The 18,655-nt window shown below is 32.2% G+C and overlaps 2 protein-coding genes across 4 annotated transcripts; one reads left to right on the top strand and one right to left on the bottom strand.

Moving 5' to 3' along the window:
- Positions 1 to 3,972: 3,972 nt before the first annotated feature.
- Positions 3,973 to 15,657, top strand: LOC110642684 (acetolactate synthase small subunit 2, chloroplastic). Of its 2 annotated transcripts, XM_058149519.1 has the most exons (13): positions 3,973 to 4,307; positions 4,798 to 5,011; positions 5,199 to 5,282; positions 6,523 to 6,591; positions 6,935 to 7,018; positions 7,751 to 7,927; positions 8,660 to 8,746; positions 9,400 to 9,504; positions 9,594 to 9,716; positions 10,217 to 10,369; positions 14,594 to 14,659; positions 15,051 to 15,090; positions 15,476 to 15,657. In XM_058149519.1, the coding sequence occupies exons 1-13, from the start codon at positions 4,078 to 4,080 to the stop codon at positions 15,655 to 15,657; spliced, it is 1,614 nt and encodes a 537-aa protein (XP_058005502.1). In that variant the 5' UTR covers positions 3,973 to 4,077. The 2 variants fall into 2 exon arrangements, with proteins under 2 accessions (XP_058005502.1, XP_021650483.2); XM_021794791.2 differs by having other exon boundaries at positions 3,975 to 4,307; positions 15,051 to 15,479.
- Positions 15,571 to 18,493, bottom strand: LOC110642683 (probably inactive leucine-rich repeat receptor-like protein kinase At5g48380). Of its 2 annotated transcripts, XM_021794790.2 has the most exons (3): positions 17,362 to 18,493; positions 16,893 to 17,280; positions 15,571 to 16,795 (listed from the first exon to the last, which is right to left on the bottom strand). In XM_021794790.2, exons 1-3 carry the CDS (start codon positions 17,742 to 17,744, stop codon positions 15,779 to 15,781), a joined length of 1,788 nt encoding a protein of 595 aa, XP_021650482.2. In that variant the 5' UTR covers positions 17,745 to 18,493; the 3' UTR covers positions 15,571 to 15,778. The 2 variants fall into 2 exon arrangements, with proteins under 2 accessions (XP_021650482.2, XP_021650480.2); XM_021794788.2 differs by having other exon boundaries at positions 16,893 to 18,490.
- Positions 18,494 to 18,655: the final 162 nt, after the last annotated feature.

Raw genomic sequence — 18,655 nt, 5'->3', positions numbered from 1 at the left:
CGCACGGGCATACTTAGAAAAGAAATACCTTTTAGTTGAGACAAATATTAATTAATAAGGTTTACTTATTGTCTTTAAAATAATAAAAGCTCGAGTTAACAAAAAAAATATTAATTTAAATTAATTGTAAAAAAATTTCAGATAAAGTGATTTTTAAATATATATTTAGATATTTAATTTTATATACTGAGCCTCAACTTTAAAATTATTGTTATTATCGTTCACCAACTTTAATTTTAATTATAAAAATAATTAAAAATAATAAAATTAAACATGCGTAAATAAATTAGACACAATAAAAATATTTCTCTCTTTAATATATAAAAATAATAATTTCTCTAATTATGATTGAAACATTACATAACTTTTCCATTTCATTTAATTTTTCTTTATTTTTGGATAGATCAAACTCTGGATTTTTTTTTTTCATAACACTTATAAAACACACACTAAAGCACCAATCACTTATTTCCACAATAATATTACACACATGCCAAATAAAATACTTATGTTACATTTACAATTAGAAATTATAAATAAAATAGCTAATATAATTTTAAGTTATTTCATAACATATATCTTAATAACTACATTTTACTATCTTACATTTATACTATATTTTACATATATTTTACCATTTTATTTTAATTATATAATTTTTAATGAGAAATTGTATCACATGACTAAAAAGGTGATTCTGTCATATTATTAATGTTTATAAAGTCATTTAATATATTTATAATTAAAAATAATAAATATTATATTAGATTACATATATATTCTTATAATGTTCTTATAATGTGGACAAAATAGGATATATATATATATATATATATATATATATATATATATATATATTCTTATATAATATTAAGATGCAAAATGGAAACGTTAAAATTCTGGATATCATTAAGAATATGTTTTATTTTGATTTATAAATTGATGAAATTTACTTATAAATAAAAATTTATAAGTAAATTAACATTTAAATTTAATTATAAATTAAAAAAAAATAATACTTAAAAGGTGTTTGATTGAACCACTTATTTTTAACTTTAATTTAAAAATTAAATTAAAAATAAGTAATTAATTATTTTGTAAAATTATTTAAAAATAACCTTTAAATAGTTTAAATGTTTAATTAAAATTTGATTTAAAAGTAATTTAATTTATTAAAATTATAAAAAATACATGTAATTAAGTATTATAGTTATTAAAAAAATATTAGTATTTTTAAAAATTATTAAAATAATATAATATTTTATTTAGTGAAAAAGTAAATTTAAAATAAATAAATAAATAATAAGTAAAATATTTATACTTATAACTTTGATTTATTTTAAGTAATTTTTTTAATTTATTAGCTAAATTAAAAATTAATTTATTTACGACTTTTTATTTTTAAGTAGGCTTAATCAACTTATAAATTAGATAAATCATAAGTTATCTATTTATTTTAAATTAAGTAAGAAACTATATTATCCTAAATTTTTTTTAAAATATCAATATTATCATCATTTTAACACTTATAATATTTAATTACATATATTTTTTAATAATTATGATAAATTAAATTACTTTTAAGCATATTTTAATCAAACATTTTCATACAATCATGTTTCCTTTTTTTTTATCCTTTTTCATTTTTTCCATTTATTTTAATTTTATATTTCTCCATTGATGCTAACCATTTTTTTTTTTTACTTTTAAAATTGTCCTTTTAAGATTATTATTTACTTTTTTTTACAATATAATAAAACAATATTATATTCACTATTCACAGGAATAAATTATTTTTTTAGTTTATTAAAACTATTTTTTTTGAGTTTTTTGCTATTTTTGCACGAAAATGTTATATCATTCAATACTTCATCCCTTTCATAATTTCACTGGAAACCCAAACACCCTTTTGCTTATTTATTTTTTAATTTTTTGAAATCTTTTAAATTTCATTATTTTTCAACAAACGATATATGATTTACATAATCATTTTTTGTATACTTTTATTTTCTTTTTTATTTATTTAATTATTAATTTTTAATTAAAATAAATTTAAATGATTATATATATATATATATACTTTATTGAAAATCACTGAAAATAATTGTGTTTTTTTTTCTTTCATCATAAAAAATAATAATTTCTTTACTATTTATTGTGAAATTAGAAAAAAAAAATAATTATTATGACTTCACCGTGCACGAGCGATTTCACTTGTTTGTCACTGAAATCGAATTAGTAATGAAATGCCAAAGGAAATGTGGAGAAATTAATTAGTAAATACTCCATTATTTCATTTAGAGTGTATTTAGTAAAAAGTTAAAAAAAGTAATAATATATTTAGTAAAGAATTAAAAAATATAGGAGGTTAAAAAATAAAGGGTTAAATATTATTTTGTAAGTTTTAATTTTTAAAAAAGGTAAATTAATATTTTAAAATTGTAAATATTAATAAAGTGAAAAATTAATTTAATTTTTTTAAGTATTAAAGTAATATTAATAAGAGGTTAAAATTTACAAAAATAATAATTATTTCCTTATTAACTTTGTATCACAAACTAATTATTAATATAATTCCTCAAGTTAACCCTTTAAAAATGTATAATTATTAACGAGGTAAAAAGTTAACCTAAATTTTTTAAATATCAAAACAATATTAATGAATGATTAAAAGTCGTAAGGGTATTCATTTTTAACCTTGTACCAAACGTCCATAAAAATTAAATATTACTCTTATAAGTTTTAATTTTTAAAAGAATAATAATTAATTTAGATATCCAAAATTAATATTTAACCCTTTAGAAAGGCATAAATATTAATAAAAAAATTATTATTTATTCTCTATATTTTAATAAACTAACTACTTAATTTCTATATTTTAAAAAATATACTATTTAATTTTAGTAGAAATTTTCGTTAAATAATTTAGTCTCTCATTAAATTTTTTGTTATATATACTATTCACACTACTATTTATTCTCTCTATCTTAAATAAACTAATTAGCTGATATCCGTATTTTAAAAAAATTATTACTTATTCTTTCTATTTTTGTGAAACTAATTAGTTAGTTTATATATTTTAAAAAATATATTTTTAGATAAAAATAGAAATTTTGCTAAATACTAAATCTTAATTTATACTTTTTTTAATTTCCATTTCTTTGGACATTACTTTTATATTTTATCTACTTAAAAATAATTTTCTTAATTATTCAAAAATTTAAAGAAACTGATTAATTTTTTATGTAAATATCTAACACCATTTTTATTGAATTATGAAAATAAAGAGAAAATAAAGGAGAGAAAAATGTGAGTATAGAGAAAAATAAACACGGAGAGAGAAATAAGAAATAAATAAGAGAGAGAGAATTAGGGTAATTTAGGCATATAAAATAATTATGAAACTAAATAATTAGCAAAGTTAAATTATATAGATTTATTAATGTGTTTTTCTAAAATATAAAGACTAACTAATTAGTTTGATTAAAATAGAGAGATTAAATAATAAATTAATCAATATTAATTAACATAAAGAGTGATTAAACAGTACAACAAAAGTTTTTATAAGGAATAAATAATATATTTTTTATAAATATAAAAATTAAATAATAATTTTTCATGAGGTGAAAAGTTAAGTGTACAAATAATATTAAAAATTATAAGATTACTCTTATTAATTTTTTAATAAGATCATTCGGATTTCACATTAATTATGAAATATATATATTTAAATTATATAAAAATAAAATTTCTTAAAATTTAAGGTATAATTAATTTTTATCATTGAACTAAATGTGTGTCTTTACCTTAAAAAAAAAATATATTCTCTTCGCAAATACCGCGCACTTGAAACAAAACTAATTAAAAAAAAAAAAATCCTGGAGACGTGTCACGTGAAGTGGGTGGGTGATGTCCTCTAAATTCTTGAAAAAAAATGACCACGTTTTTGAGTGTCCGTAATGGGCAATTGCCACTTGCCATTGGCTCTTTACTCATCAATCAATCAATATCTAAGCCTCCGTCTGCCTCGTCTCATTTTTCTCTGTAGGGGAAAGCAAGAAAAATACAGAAACGAACATGGCGGCTACTCTTTCACCCTACCCAACTTCAACCATAACCCAAGAACCGTGTTCCAGACTGGATTTTAGAAATGGGTTTTCAGCTAGCAGCACCTTTGCCTCTCTACATTTTCTCCGTCTGCCCACTCGGATGACCAATGCTGTGCTTAAGGTCTCTGCTAGCATTAGCGAAGGCAATGGGAATGCTGCACCTGTTACCCACTCAGTGCCTGCCTTTACTAGCTCCAAGTCAGTTTTTAGCTTCTACCTCTATTTCAACTTCGTTTTAATTTTTACCTCTATCTTTAGTTTGCGTTTAGCTGGGCCTTATTGTGTCCATTCATGTCGCCGTTATTATGTCTCCAACTCGTATATTTCTACAAATATGGATACTCTTTGTTCTTACACAGGTTAATGTTAAAGGGTATTGTTTGTTGTTTTTTTCCTGTCTTTCCATTTGATGGGTTTACCAGACAAATTTTAGTGAATGCTAATTTTCCTTTTTTGGTTGGTTATTGTGGTTGTATGGGATAACGTTTCCGCTTTTTACAATTTATGGGTCACATTTTTTTATGCTCATTAAATTGGATAAGTGCATTCTCATTTCTATTTGTTGCTAAAGTTTTAAGCTTTATGACTTGGGGATGAACAGAGTAATACTTTGATAATCTTGGTTCAATTTTCAAGATGTAATCTTTATGACGATTCTCATAAATTTGTCATATGGTTTTAATTTCAGGGTGCAATGGCACACAATATCAGTTTTCGTAGGTGACGAAAGTGGAATAATAAACCGGATTGCAGGCGTTTTTGCTAGAAGGGGTTACAACATCGAGTCCCTTGCAGTTGGTTTGAACAAGGATAAGGCTCTCTTTACCATAGTTGTCCGTGGAACTGACAACGTTTTGCGGCAAGTAGTAGAACAGCTTAACAAGCTTGTGAATGTCATAAAGGTTAAGACTCATCCGCATTAGCCTCTAATATTTTTTGCTTTTTTTTGCTTTGCAAAGCCAAATTTGATCATAAGCAGATGATCACTGGACAATGAAGATATTCTTAACATAAGCATAGACCTCTTGGAGCAATTGTCTCTGACTGTTTATTCTACGCTTCTTTTTCTAATTTGTTTGGATGCATCAGGTGGAAGATATCTCTAAGGAACCACAAGTAGAACGTGAACTGATGCTTATAAAACTTAATGTGGATCCAAGTACTCGTCCTGAGGTAACGATGTAGGCTTTAGTTTGCTCTTTTCCTGTGGGAAATGAGCGGACAGGACTACTCTAATTTAAGAAAGATAAGCTGTTGAATAAAAAAGTGCTCTTTTGAAATGTCCATTTCTTCCTAGGTGTCATAGTTTATGGACAGATATTTTTATGCTATTTGCCACTGATGAGACGTGAAATATATATTAAGGTCCTTCAAATTTGTAGCGTATAAAAAAATTTCAAACTTCTTGTGATCTCTTCCAAGCTAATATGCATCCTTATACTTGTTTCTTTCAATTTAAGTTCTCTTCAAATTTTCCTGCCGAGAAAGCTAAAGTCTGTGTTTTCCCCGAAAAACTGCATACATAGCAATAATGTACTCTGTGAATATATTGTTTTGTTTTGTATGTTGTTATATTGTTGGAAAATTTATTATTATCAAATGGCCATACTATCTTTAGTAGGTGATTCATTAATGCATACAAGGGTCTGATGTTTCAATTATTGTAAATGCTGACCAGGTGTTTGATCAAATTGAGGTGGTTTGGTCACGTGAAGCATAGACATACGGAGACTCCAGTTAGACAAGTAGAGCACATTAGGTTAGAGGATAGAAAGAAAAAGAGGGGTAAACCTAAATTGTCTTGGAGAAGAGTAGTACAATATGACCTAGAAGCATTACACATTTTTGAGGATTTAACCCAATTGTTTAGAATGGAGAAAGCGAATCCATATAGCCGACCCAAATTTTTGGGAAAAAAACTTAGTTGAGTTGAGTTGAATTGAGAGCTGGTGTTTGCACATAATTCTCGGCCCATTTTTTATATATGTGTTGTTGTTAAATTCGGAAAGAGTGCTAGGCAAATTATGTATTAATCTATTTTAATATGGTCTTATATAAGTGGTTGAGTTACTTTACACATCAAAATAATTAATCAAGTCAATGATACAATCCAACCACTTATAGTCACCCTTTAATTTTTGTTTATTCCCCATGTGGAACTTAGATTTCCAACAGCTGTGCTCACTCTATGGTTCCATTTGTTGGTTTCATGTTGTTATGTGTAAAAAAATTATTCACCAATAAGGACCGCCTTGTGTTTGTTATTGACCTACTATGTGAAATTTGGCTGAGTCAGCCTGCAAAATTCTGCTTTAAGAATATTTAGAACTCATCTAGTTTAAGGGTATTGGTGCTTCTCTTAGTGGTTCTGCATTCAAGTACCTGATCTTTTGTAATTGGCTTTAAACTTTAGATCATGTGGCTGGTGGACATCTTCAGAGGAAAAGTTGTTGATATATCAGAGCATACACTGACTATTGAGGTGATTTTAGTCAAATCCTTAAATCTATGTTACTTCATTCTTCAGTTTCATGTCTCATGGCTGTGACACTTGACAAATAATTGACTTAAATATGAAATGACAATTATGGGAAATGTGATGATGTTGGTGTCCTTAAATGCCTAGGTATTTTTGAAAACATATTTATAAACAAACTTTGTTAAATCATTGGCAAGAGTTAATTTTTCTATGTATCTAATTTGAAAGGTCTCTGGGTGCCATATTCTATAAACTTCTGCTGAATGTGAACATGATATATGTTAGTATTTACTTTTGAACTGTGATTGACAGTGGTCTGTGTATGTTATCGATGTGGATGTCCCAGGTCACTGGAGACCCTGGAAAGATGGCTGCTGTTTTAAGGAACTTAAGCAAGTTCAGAATCAAAGAACTTAGTAGAACTGGAAAGGTACGATATGTCTTGCACTGCTTTGTGTGAATGTATGGACTAGACATGCATTGATTCACATGTTGCATTTTGAAATGCTTTGACTAGTAAGTTATTAATTAATTTAAGGATTAAAATATGCATGGAAGTCGGAAGTATGCACACGTACATAAAGTTTCCAAATGTTACGAAAGCCACTGCAAAATTTGTAATGGTGCATGTCTTGAAGTCAAGGTTAAGTTGACTATAACCCCTCAAGTATTTGATTAATTGAACAGAAAAGAAAAATGAAAATTGAAACACGTATTATAGGTGGTATGTGAAATCCCAAAACTTTCCATTCCCAGCCTTCCTTTAATTCTGGTTTAACATGGCATATACTAGGACAAATTCGGCATGATAAAATTAACATCACATGAAGCATAATATTATGATATTATGAATCATCAAGGGCATGAAATCAGCTTCTGTCTCATTGTTTAGTAGAAAGGGGAAAATATTATTTGGTCTTTTTCTTTTGCTCTATGATAACCAACTATGAGGAAGTATATATGAGTTGCCTATAGAGCATAAAAATAACGGAAATCCAAAAATATCAGGGAGTTTCTGTTCTACTTGTGTGTGAGGTTATTTCACGTGTTAGTATTCAAGTTTAAAATATGTTGAATGAAGATGAATAGAATTTTTCTTTCCCTATGCTAAAGTTTATGAATATTGTCTGCGTAATGAAGTATGGATTTGTACTAAATATAGATTGCTCTGAGACGAGAAAGGATGGGTGAGACTGCTCCCTTTTGGAGATTTTCTGCGGCTTCTTATCCTGACCTTGAGAGTACACAGCCTGGTGATGTTTTTTCCAGTAATCGTGCAAATAATTTTGCGGGGAACTCAAATGGATCAACTAACGGCAGCACCATTTCATCCTCAAAGGTCTATAGATGTCTTAATTTTATGGTATCTGTCTCCTTTGCAAATGCTGCCTGCCATCAATTTGTTACACTTCACAATAAATTGTTATCGCAAGTTTTATGTTGATAATTGTGTTATTGATCTCAAAGCATTGTTTATTAGTATATAATATCACAGTTTCTTATCAAATAGCCTTTCACATTAGACTTCCTTTATTTTGGATGGTAAGCATGTGGCTATGTGCCATTGATCCGGAAATCCTAAAGCAGTGATATCTGATATCGCTAAATTCATTTGGGGAGAAATAAATATTGCTATGGTTTGTTGAAGATATCCTCATTTTTTTAATCTGTTCTTTCAATGCGTTCCAGGAAGGTTGTCCTGTCTCCTTACGATTGCATTTTAAATTACCCCAATGATGCTCGCATATTGGGTCTCATTATACAACCTTGCAGAATTAGGTCTCAATTTTGATGGTCAGAGTGGGAAGGTTTTTTTTTTTTTTTTTCTTGTTGTAGGATGTTTATCTCTTGCAAATTCAGGTGTCTAAGATTTTCTCCATATTTTGCAGAGTTTAATAAATCCATCTCATTGTACTGTTTCTATTTCACTTTACATTATGGTAACTACATCATAATTGTTCTATATTCTTCTTTTGGCTTCTGTATGCTGTGATTTTTGCATCTATTGGTATAATCAATTGAAGAAGGGTTAAATTTTTATTTTTAATTTAAATTTTTTTCCTAATTGAAGGGTGATGTATATCCTGTGGAGCCTTATGATGATTACTCAGTCAATCAAGTTCTTGATGCTCATTGGGGTGTTCTCTATGATGATGATGTAAGGCACTGAGCTGATGTTTCAAGATCCATATAAGGATGTTTCTGTTTCACATGCCATATACTGGCAATTTATTTCATTAAAGAGTAAATAATTGCATAAGAACTACACAAGCTGCACAAGTTACGTACATAAATGATGATGATTTTGTTCAAAATATCCCACTAATATTAGGTGTAAACTTTTGGAAAGCTAGGCCATCTTGGAATAAAAATTTGTCCATCAAAAACTTTGTTTTGACATTATACAATCTTTTTCATGTTCTTTTTATGGTTAACGGGCTTTCCAGTGAGCAGTGGTTCCCTGTTTTGGATGGTGAGAGCTTTAGGCTGTGCATGAGTGTCAGTCAAATTGAAAATTATTGAGTGCAGATGCCACAATCAAAGTGATTATTTTCTTCTATCGGTCCATTTATCTTTGTGATACCATTTCTATATCATAAAAATTGTGTTTGAACATTAATCCAATCTGATATTTAAGATAAGAAATTTGCCAGCTTTATTGACTAGTAACTTGTTCTGAGAGGAGTGGTTTTATTATTTCCTTGATATATAATGCTTGGTGTTGGTAGTATCATGCAGCTGCATTATAGTAGTTGCCTAATTTTTCATTCTCATTTGTTCTGCATTTTCTTCGTTGATTTAATATTTCAGTCAAGTGGACTTCGGTCACACACATTATCTATGCTTGTGAATGACTCTCCTGGCGTTCTCAACATGGTTACTGGTGTCATATCACGAAGAGGTTATAACATTCAGGTCAGTGTACTTTGTTTTCATCTCTCCTTTCCAACTAACTATGACTTATTTTTGTCATTGTTATTTCTTTTCACATTTCAACTTCTCAGAGTCTTGCTGTGGGTCCGGCTGAGAGAGGAGGACTTTCCCGCATTATCACTGTTATTCCTGGAACTGATGAGTCAATTGGCAAGTTGGTTCTCCATCTTCACAAGTTGATCGATATGCATGAGGTAAGAGGCAGTAAGCTTAGCATGCCTCTAAATTTAAAGCGCTCAATTTCAAGTAACCATTTGATCTTTGAAGAAAAAATGTGAAAAAAAGGGCAAAAAGAAAAGAGCTTGAAATGGGAGGAAAGAAAATGAGTGGCCTTCATATGGCATTAAAGTTGGAACTACAATTCTCTTCTGAGGCAACTCAATTCAGAAGAATTCTTGTTGACACAATCACAGGGTCTATACGCTGAGGCTCTGGATGGTTCAATCTAGAAGCCAAAGCAATTATATCGTAATAAAATGTTATAGGATGAGATTGGTTCTGGGCACTAATCATGTTGCTTGGCCAAAAATTAGTTAGCTTCAGTATTAATTTCTGAAAAGTTTTATTACATCACAAATCCCTATTAGTTTTGAAATAGCAGCCTGTTCTCATCATGATTATCATTTACTTTCGGGGATAAGTTCATATTTTAATTGAGCAAATGATGACAAAACAAAGGCGGTGGTATATTCAGGTGCGCGATATTACACACATGCCATTTGCAGAACGAGAGTTGATGCTGATAAAGATAGCTGTGAACACTGCTGCTAGGAGGGATGTCCTTGATATTGCTAGCATATTTCGGGCCAAAGCTGTTGATGTCTCTGATCACACTATTACCCTTGAAGTAATTCCTCACCTATTTTTTTTTTTTCGAGGAATTCCTCCCCTATTGTTAATCCAATAGTATCTTGTTGTGTCTAAATTTGCTTTCCTGAAAATTCTGTTAGCAGTTTATATACTCAAAGCTCAAGTGGCATGCTTTTGTTTGTCAAGGAAAAAACTTTTAGATATATAGTGACGATCATTAACCAATATCAAGCAGGGTTTGGCAAGGTCCTGCCTGTTTTCCAAATAAAGAGGGAAAAGAAAGTGGAATAGAGTCGGTGTCAAAATAGAAGGCCTAAAATGATCAAATAGCATGTCAATGCGGATCAAAGTTATTCTTTATACATTTTCTACTTATTTTTACATATTAGATTCAAAGGAAAAACAGTCTAGAAAAGCTTGTGATGGAATTTTTAAGTTCAAGTATCATTTAATTAGTTGGCTTGAGCGTGAGGTCTGTTTTCCTTTGCCTGGTAGAGGAGGTCTAGGGATGGCTGAAGAATCCATTTTTGGCAAATATGTAATGTCTAATGAGGGGACTCTGAGGTTTGCTTCTCTATGTCTAACGTTCTTAGCATTGACGAAAGGGTAAGGACTTAGTGGCTGTTGACACAGGCTGGTCTTGACTCATGAAGGCTTAGTCATTGGTGTCCCAAATTTATGATATAGTTGCCTTGGTGTTTATTTCTGCAGTTTTTCATGCGGTAAAATTTAATGACTCATTGTAATTTGCTTATTCTTTGTTCATATAGGATTAAAAGCCAACAATATCATGTTGTTGTATGCTTAATGCTCTGTTTGTTATGGTAGGCATGTAAATTTAAAATACACACATAATCGCACAATCATGTAGTATAGAAAAAAGAAGAAAAATAACACAAGATTTACGTGGTTCGATCGTAAGGTCCATATCTACAAGCAAAACGAAAGAAGAAATTCCACTATAATAAAAAGAACAAGATATAATCACTCAGAACTCTCAAACTCTAATTTACCGTAAGGGCAGAAAATACAATATTTATACTAGTCCATATCACGGGAGTTTTGCTGTTAGATTTTCTTGTCACAGCAAACTCACATAAAACAGAAGTTCTCTAACTCACACAACTCAAGATAGGAAATGTAGAATCACACACATAGATTTCATTAGGTTAGGCTACTTGTATAATAACAAAAGTAGCATAAAAAGCATAGTCCATAGCTACTACAATAAGATTCAATTTACTTTTTTCTAATCAATCTCCTTAAATCAAGGAAAGACTTACACTTGCACCTAGCAATTTTGACAACAGAATTTAAGGATTACGTAAAACTAAAAAGTGATCTTATGTCTTCTAGAAAAATCTCAATACTACAACACTCCTCCTTGAGATTTTTCTTAAAGACTCTAAACTTTACTTTCAGCTCTTTAAACTTGGATTTAGATCATCTATTTTGTAAGAAACCAGCTCCACAAAATAATTCTTGTCAACTCTTTAATTGGATGAAACTTCATATCACCTTGCTTGATTCTCCCATGCTCAATATGACTTCTTGTAACTTAAGCAAAAGATTTTTTGTGTTGCTGGAAGCATAAGAAACTTTAGCTTGCTTAACTAAACTCTTCTTGGAACAAATAACTTTATTTGCTCTTGTGGTAGCAAACATTCTTTGACCCTTCTCATTTGGAAATTTTGCAGCTGGTGTAACTTTCTTGAACTCCTCCTTGATGTCATTGTAGCAAACATCTAATTTTGAGTCTTTAACGTCAAAAAATAGTATCAGAAATAGCAACTTTACATTGCCCTTCTTTTGTTTCAACACCTTCAGAATCACTTTTCTATACTATTTTTTTTTTTTTCACTTTCACCTTTATTACAATCAAGTATTTCATTAGCTAAGCACTGAATACATCATATTTCAAATTTAAAACAAAGCCATTGTTCTCCAATCTTGCTTCAGCAATATTATAATCACGTGACTCATAAATGGAACACAAATCCTTTTTAAATAGCACAGTGTATCCCTTCTTTATCATTTGTGCAACACTAAGACGATTTTGATCAAGCTTTGGAATAAGCAAAACTTCAGAAATGAGCTTCATACCTTTCTGTGTTCGAAGTGAAATTGAACCTTCTCTTTTAGCTTATGCAATTTCTCTATTTCCCATTCTTACTTTAGTCTTGACAGATCTATTCAAAAAGTTGAAAAAACTTGCATCATTAGCCATGTGATTTGTACAGCCACTGTTAACATTCCAAATATACTTCTTTGGTGACTCACAAACTTAAGATGCAAAAAAATAAAGGCTCTTCAACTTCTTATTGATCTTAATTAAAATTGGCTTATTGAGTAAGTTGCTGTTGAGATTGATTTTGCTTTGCTTTGCAAAATCTTTCAACGTGACCTTGCTTCTTGCAAAAATTTCATTGAACCCTTTTCCAGCATCTATCTTCACTGTGATTTGTCTTCCCACAGGTGCCACAAGGTGGAAATTTTCTTTTCCCACTACCATCTCTGTTTTCAGCTTCATTTTCCTTTGTGCTTAATGAAGCTTTTTCTTTGTTCTTGGCTTGGAAAGTTTGGAAGGCTCTTTCAGTAACTTCTTCATTTCTTATTGAAGTTCTTTGCTCTTGAGCTTGAAGTTTGCTAATTAAGTTTGCAATTGTGAGTCTTTTCAAGTCACATGACTCTTCAATTGCAGAAATTTTTGCTTCAAACTTGTTTAGCAAAGAAATCATAATCTTCTTCACAACTTTTCCATCGAGAAAATCTTTTACAAAAAGCCTCATTTGATTCACAATCTCCATCAGTTTGGTAGAGTAGTTTTTGATTGATTCAACATCCTTTATTTTGAGCATCTCGAATTACCTTTTAAAAGTGAGCAATCTGACTAATGTCACTCTCTCATTTCCTTAGAACTCTTCTTTGAGCTTTTCACAAGCTTCCTTGGCTGTTTGGGCACCAACTTTACTTGGAAAGGTTGAATCTGAAACAGCTTGATGAATGAAAGTTAAAGCCTCGTATTTCTTGGCACATTCATCACTATGATATTTGATTTGTGCCAAGGTTGGATTTGGCGGCAAAGGTGCTAAATCTCTTCTAGTCTACGCTACATCCCACAAGTCATGAGCTCTATAAAATACTGTCATTTTTACAGCCTAAAAATCATAGTTCTCACCTGCAAAAATAGGTGGAGCAGGGAATGAACCACTGCTGGAGGACATTTTTTGGATAACCTCTCAAATTTTTGGTGAAACAACTCTCAAATCTCTTAAAATTCACAAAGATAGACACAGGCTTCTTAAGATGAAAGCTCTAATACCATTTGTTGGATTTGAAGGGAGAAAAAATTAAGAACGGATTTATGGTAGAACAAGTAGGAGAAAGAAAAACATAAATTCATTATTAAAACAGAGGATTTACATATACAAATTCAAATATTTTTTCGTCCTTTTCTTTCATATTTTCTTAACTCTCTCAAATTCTTTTTCTAGCTCTCTCAAATTCTCTCTGCTCTATCTTTTTTCAATAGCAATATCTTTCTTTTTACAGGTAAAGATTGCTTTCTTTAGTCAACATAGCCCATACTTGTGCACATAGATATTCACCTACTAAAATCTCAACAACTCTAACAGTTGCCCCCCGCAGCCCCAACGAAGTCTGTGATTGGGGCGCAACGCGAAACTTTCAAGTCAGGTCACAATTCGGGTCTATGAAAATATATTCAAAATTCAAGCCATATGAAAATAAACACTGTTCAATCGAGCTACCGTAGTATGATATTACCATCAATGATTCTTATTGGATTTCCACCATTGTCAATCAAATCTTGAATGGCATTGATGTAAGTTTCCATTAAATAGTTGGTAGAGTAAAGTATTTTGCAGTAAAAGACTTCTGTGGGAATGTGAACTGAGGAGTTGGTCACTATTACTTCAAACGTTGAAAAATCTTCTAAAGTCAATCAGCTGCTCAATTTTATGTCCAATATTCCTATGATTGCATGTACCTTGTTATCAAAATCATTAATCTAGGAGCTGAAATCTAACCATTTATGAGTTCATTAATATCAGAATATAATAATCAAAGCAGTGAAAATAATTAGGCAGTGGGACCATGCGGATACTTGTTATTACCTGCGCTATAGGAGCTCTACATTATTTGCTATGCCAGTGGATTCCTGTTCTATTGGTTGTCTTCATCAAAATCTTTTATTTGTTTTCCAATTTTTGTAATCCTCTAGCTATTTGTTTCTACCCAGCTTACAGGTGATTTAAACAAGATGGCTGCCCTGCAGAGACTGTTGGAGCCATTTGGGATTTGTGAGGTCTGTCCACTCATTCTTATTTTACCAAGTTTCATTTTATTGCAAAGGAATTTTTAACCTTTGTTTTCCTGAACCTTGCTGGACTCAGTTCATTTGTTGATTTCTGCAAATAGTTGGGAGAATTTGTGTTCCATTTGGTGATCCCAAGTGGACTGGGTTATTCATATTTGTTTAAAATGAAGTTTTCTAACTGTGTTCTCTATGTTGCTGTTACGTGCCAGTCCTTAAAATTATTTAGTAATCTGTCCTATGGGATATAAGGATTGAGTCAGATTCAAAGGAGTTTATTATTGTGCTTAGCTGATGGATAAATATTCTCATCCCTCATATCAAGTGAAATGATTTTTTATTTTTTTCAAATTTCCTCTTTCTTCTCTCCCTATGCTTGAAGGTGGCTCGGACTGGAAGGGTAGCTTTGGTGCGGGAATCAGGTGTGGATTCAGCATACCTCCGAGGATATCCTCTTCCATTATGATATTTGAGATCCTTAGTGGCTTCTTTTCAATGAGTAGCTCAAGTAGTGTTCTTTATCCTTTCTCTAAGTCAGTTTCTTTTTCTGCTTTCCTTTTCCTCAGATGGGGAAGGGAAAGAAGCAATGTCGAAGTTTTCCACGTTTGTGTTATGCATCTAGAATCTGATATATATGTCAAAGATTCACATAGAGATTGTGTTTTAGCTGAGGAAAGTGGACATGCTCTTTATGTACCTTGAGGGGAAAAAAAATGAAAGAGAGATCTATCATTGATCTTGTACTAGTGAGACAGGAAGTAGGTTTCTGTCAACAATTTAAGATTAGTTACCTCTTTTCTTTGTCAGGGTACTATACTGTGCAAGTGTGTATATGGTACTGTGGCTTGAATTTCTCATGGAAGAGACTAATAATGTGGAACTCAGAAAAGGCAATTGCACACTTAAGAACGAAGCAGCAGCATTTTGATTTTGGCATAAAAGGTCTAGTAGTATATATACAATTGGTGTTTCTATCAATAGAAAAGTGAATATAGGAGCTTAAAATACTATTGAGTATATTACATACAATCCTAGACGCTATACTGCCGCACCAAGAAGTTAAATATCTTCAATTGCCTTTTTATATTAGCATCATACTCTGCCTGCCTTTCATTGAGCCTCCTTCACATATTGAGCAACAATAAGTTCATCAGGAGAATCAGCATCACCAGTTTCGGATGGCAACATCATTTCATCCTCTGTTGTGAAGTGATATCTTTCCCCAACAGCTCTCAGAAGCTGGTACACCTCAAACATGGTAGGCCTCTCCTTTGCAGTTGGAACCACACAGTTACAAGCAACTCTAAGAAACTGTTTGAGTTCGCTATCAAAATCATTCCCGAGCAAAGACTTATCGATGGCAGTGTGAAGGAGAGAATTACTTGAAAGCTGCGTGATCCACTCTGCTAAACTTCCCTTGAAGGTTTCAGGGGCATTGGCAACATGAGTGGGTTTTTCACCCGTGACCAACTCCAGAAGAACTACCCCAAAGCTATAAACATCCCCCTTCAGGGTGGCTACCAGGGTCCGTGGATACTCGGGAGCTACATAGCCCAAGTCCCCAAACTCCCCATTCACGAAGGTACTCAAATGGGTGTCAACTGGATTCATCAGCCTTGCAAGGCCGAAATCAGACAGCTTTGGCTCAAAATTCTCATCCAGCAGTATGCATTTGGAGCTTATGTTTCTGTGAATAATTCGAGGGTTGCAGTTATGATGAAGCCATGCTAAACCTTTAGCTGCTCCAATCGCAATTTTGAGCCTTAGGGGCCAATCCATGTTTCTGACCTCTGGTTCCACTGGATGCAGTTTGTCATAGAGTGTTCCGTTCTCCATGTATTTGTAGACCAAAAGTTTCTCCTTCTTAGCCATGCAAAAACCCAACAGGGGAACCAAATTGCGGTGTCTGACACTCCCAAGTGTATTCATCTCTGACACAAATTCTTTCTCCAAGTGTTGAGAGTCTTGCAGCCTCTTGACCATGAGGGAAATACCATCTGGAATCATTGCTTTGTACATGGTTCCGGTTCTTCCTTCTCCAATGATATTGACTTTGCTAAAGTTGTTAGTTGCCTTCATGAGATCAATCAACCTCATCTTCGTAATGGACTCCTCGAACATGGAAACCTGTCAAATACACATTATAGTAGAAGACCTTGTATGTTAACTTAGGCATTATGCTGCTGTAAATAAACACAAGTAACCATGAGAATAGATAACTTGCCTTGATGCCTTTAGTTCCTTTTATGCTCTTGGCCCACTTGTTACCTTCAGGGTCATCTTCCTTCTTCTTAGCCGCTCCGCGAGAGAAGTAGTAGAGAAGAATACCCACAATAATAGCTGTAAATGTTATCCCACCAGCGGCTGCAGCAGCAATTATTCCGACACTGGATTTTCTTGGAACACCGGGGCAGGATTTCGGTAATTGTTCTCCACAGAGTCCCAGATTATTTGCATAGCTAACACTGGTATTCTTGTTGGAAAACGTAGGGACCTGCCCTGATAGAAGATTATTAGCAACGCTAAATGTCTTCATTCGAGGCAGCTGGCCAAGTTGCAGCGGAATACTGCCTGTTAGTCGGTTGTTGTCGAGTTTAAGTATGTTCAAGAAACTGCAGTTGGCAAGATTAATTGGAATTTCACCCAAAAAATTGTTGGATGAGATATCAAGAGATGTAACATATGGCACTAACTTGGATATATCAGAAGGGATGGAGCCAGAAAGCCTGTTGCTGGAAAAATCCAAGCCGGTCAAGCTGGTGCATTTCTGAATTCCACGAGGGAAGTTGCCCTTGAGGCCCATATCTGAAAGGCGAATATTTATAACTTTGTTCTCATCAGGGTGCCAACAATCGATCCCAGTAAATCTACATATGAAGCCTTCGGTGTTGTTGTTGAAATTCCAGGAGATCAAGTAGTTATTGGGGTCTTGAAGGGACTGTTTTATGGATTGCAGGCACTCTATATCAGTCTTAGTGGCATTACTCACTGTTATTGATCTGCTGCTCAGCAACACCAAGGCTATGCAGATCAAAGCGTAGGCAAGAACCACGAAATTTATGTCACTCAATGCCATGCCACAAACACAAATAAAAGTTTCTCACTGGGTTATTGGAAGAAGAAATGGACCCAGAACCATATACAATAGGAGCAAGACGAAGAATTAATGCAACAAACACTCACCCAGAAGCTCACTAGTCTCAGTGATCCACCGATAAAAGAAGAGATGATGGAATGGAGTCACCTTGAATGTTTGGCAAAGATAAAATGAGGAAGAAGGGACTATTAATACACTGAAAACGTAGAGGATGGGTTGAGTTGATTTGAGAAAAAAAAGAATGAGCCAGGAAACATCCATGTGGTATTATTTCTTTCAAACAAGACTTTGCTGTGCGTGTGATGCAAGTCTTTCTCTCTTGGCATCCTTTTCAACAACCCAAAGACGAGAGAGTCCAAACTCCAAAATGAAAAAGGGCAGAGAAGAAAGTCATTGGCTTTTGGAAAATTCAGAGCCAAGACAAGTATCGGAAGGATGGTGATGAGTAGGGCCATTTGTGGACTTTTTTCCCCCGGCAATGAATTGACCGTCTTGACTTGAGAATAGACCTTTACCATGTTTCGTGGTTGCTTACAAAACGGGCTTGGTCATTGGCCACACAAAAAGAGGATATGTATGTATGGGGTAAGAAGTGAGAAAATGCAGGATTAAATAGTAATTTGAAAATAATAATAATAATAATAATTCAACATAATCAAAGTAGACGTCTAATGCCCTCTGGAAAATACCTATTTAAAGTGAGATGCATAAATCAAAGTGAGTAATTACCATCATCTGCAATATTATGAACAAGTTAATCAGATGTAGAATTACAACTAGATGCTGACGCAGACGAAAGTTTTGTCTTGACTTGGCAACCTACGAATTAGAGTAATAATGCTCATAGAAACATTCAAGGCATTTGACAACAGAATGAACTGTCGAGACCT

Source organism: Hevea brasiliensis, chromosome 7, assembly GCF_030052815.1.
Source record: "Hevea brasiliensis isolate MT/VB/25A 57/8 chromosome 7, ASM3005281v1, whole genome shotgun sequence".
Lineage (NCBI taxonomy): Eukaryota > Viridiplantae > Streptophyta > Magnoliopsida > Malpighiales > Euphorbiaceae > Hevea > Hevea brasiliensis.
Note: the sequence above shows the minus strand (reverse complement) of the source record. Positions and strands in the feature narration are given on the sequence as shown.

Bases quoted from the DNA above. Each gene is read 5' to 3' on its own strand.
- LOC110642684 (XM_058149519.1), top strand. From the start codon at position 4,078: ATGGCGGCTACTCTTTCACCCTACCCAACTTCAACCATAACCCAAGAA. The intron at 4,308-4,797 runs GTCAGTTTTTAG...TTTTAATTTCAG, and splicing joins CCTGCCTTTACTAGCTCCAA to GGTGCAATGGCACACAATAT. The intron at 5,012-5,198 runs GTTAAGACTCAT...TGGATGCATCAG, and splicing joins AGCTTGTGAATGTCATAAAG to GTGGAAGATATCTCTAAGGA.
- LOC110642683 (XM_021794788.2), bottom strand. From the start codon at position 17,744: ATGGCATTGAGTGACATAAATTTCGTGGTTCTTGCCTACGCTTTGATC. The intron at 16,796-16,892 runs GCAAGTTATCTA...TGTATTTGACAG, and splicing joins AAGGAACTAAAGGCATCAAG to GTTTCCATGTTCGAGGAGTC.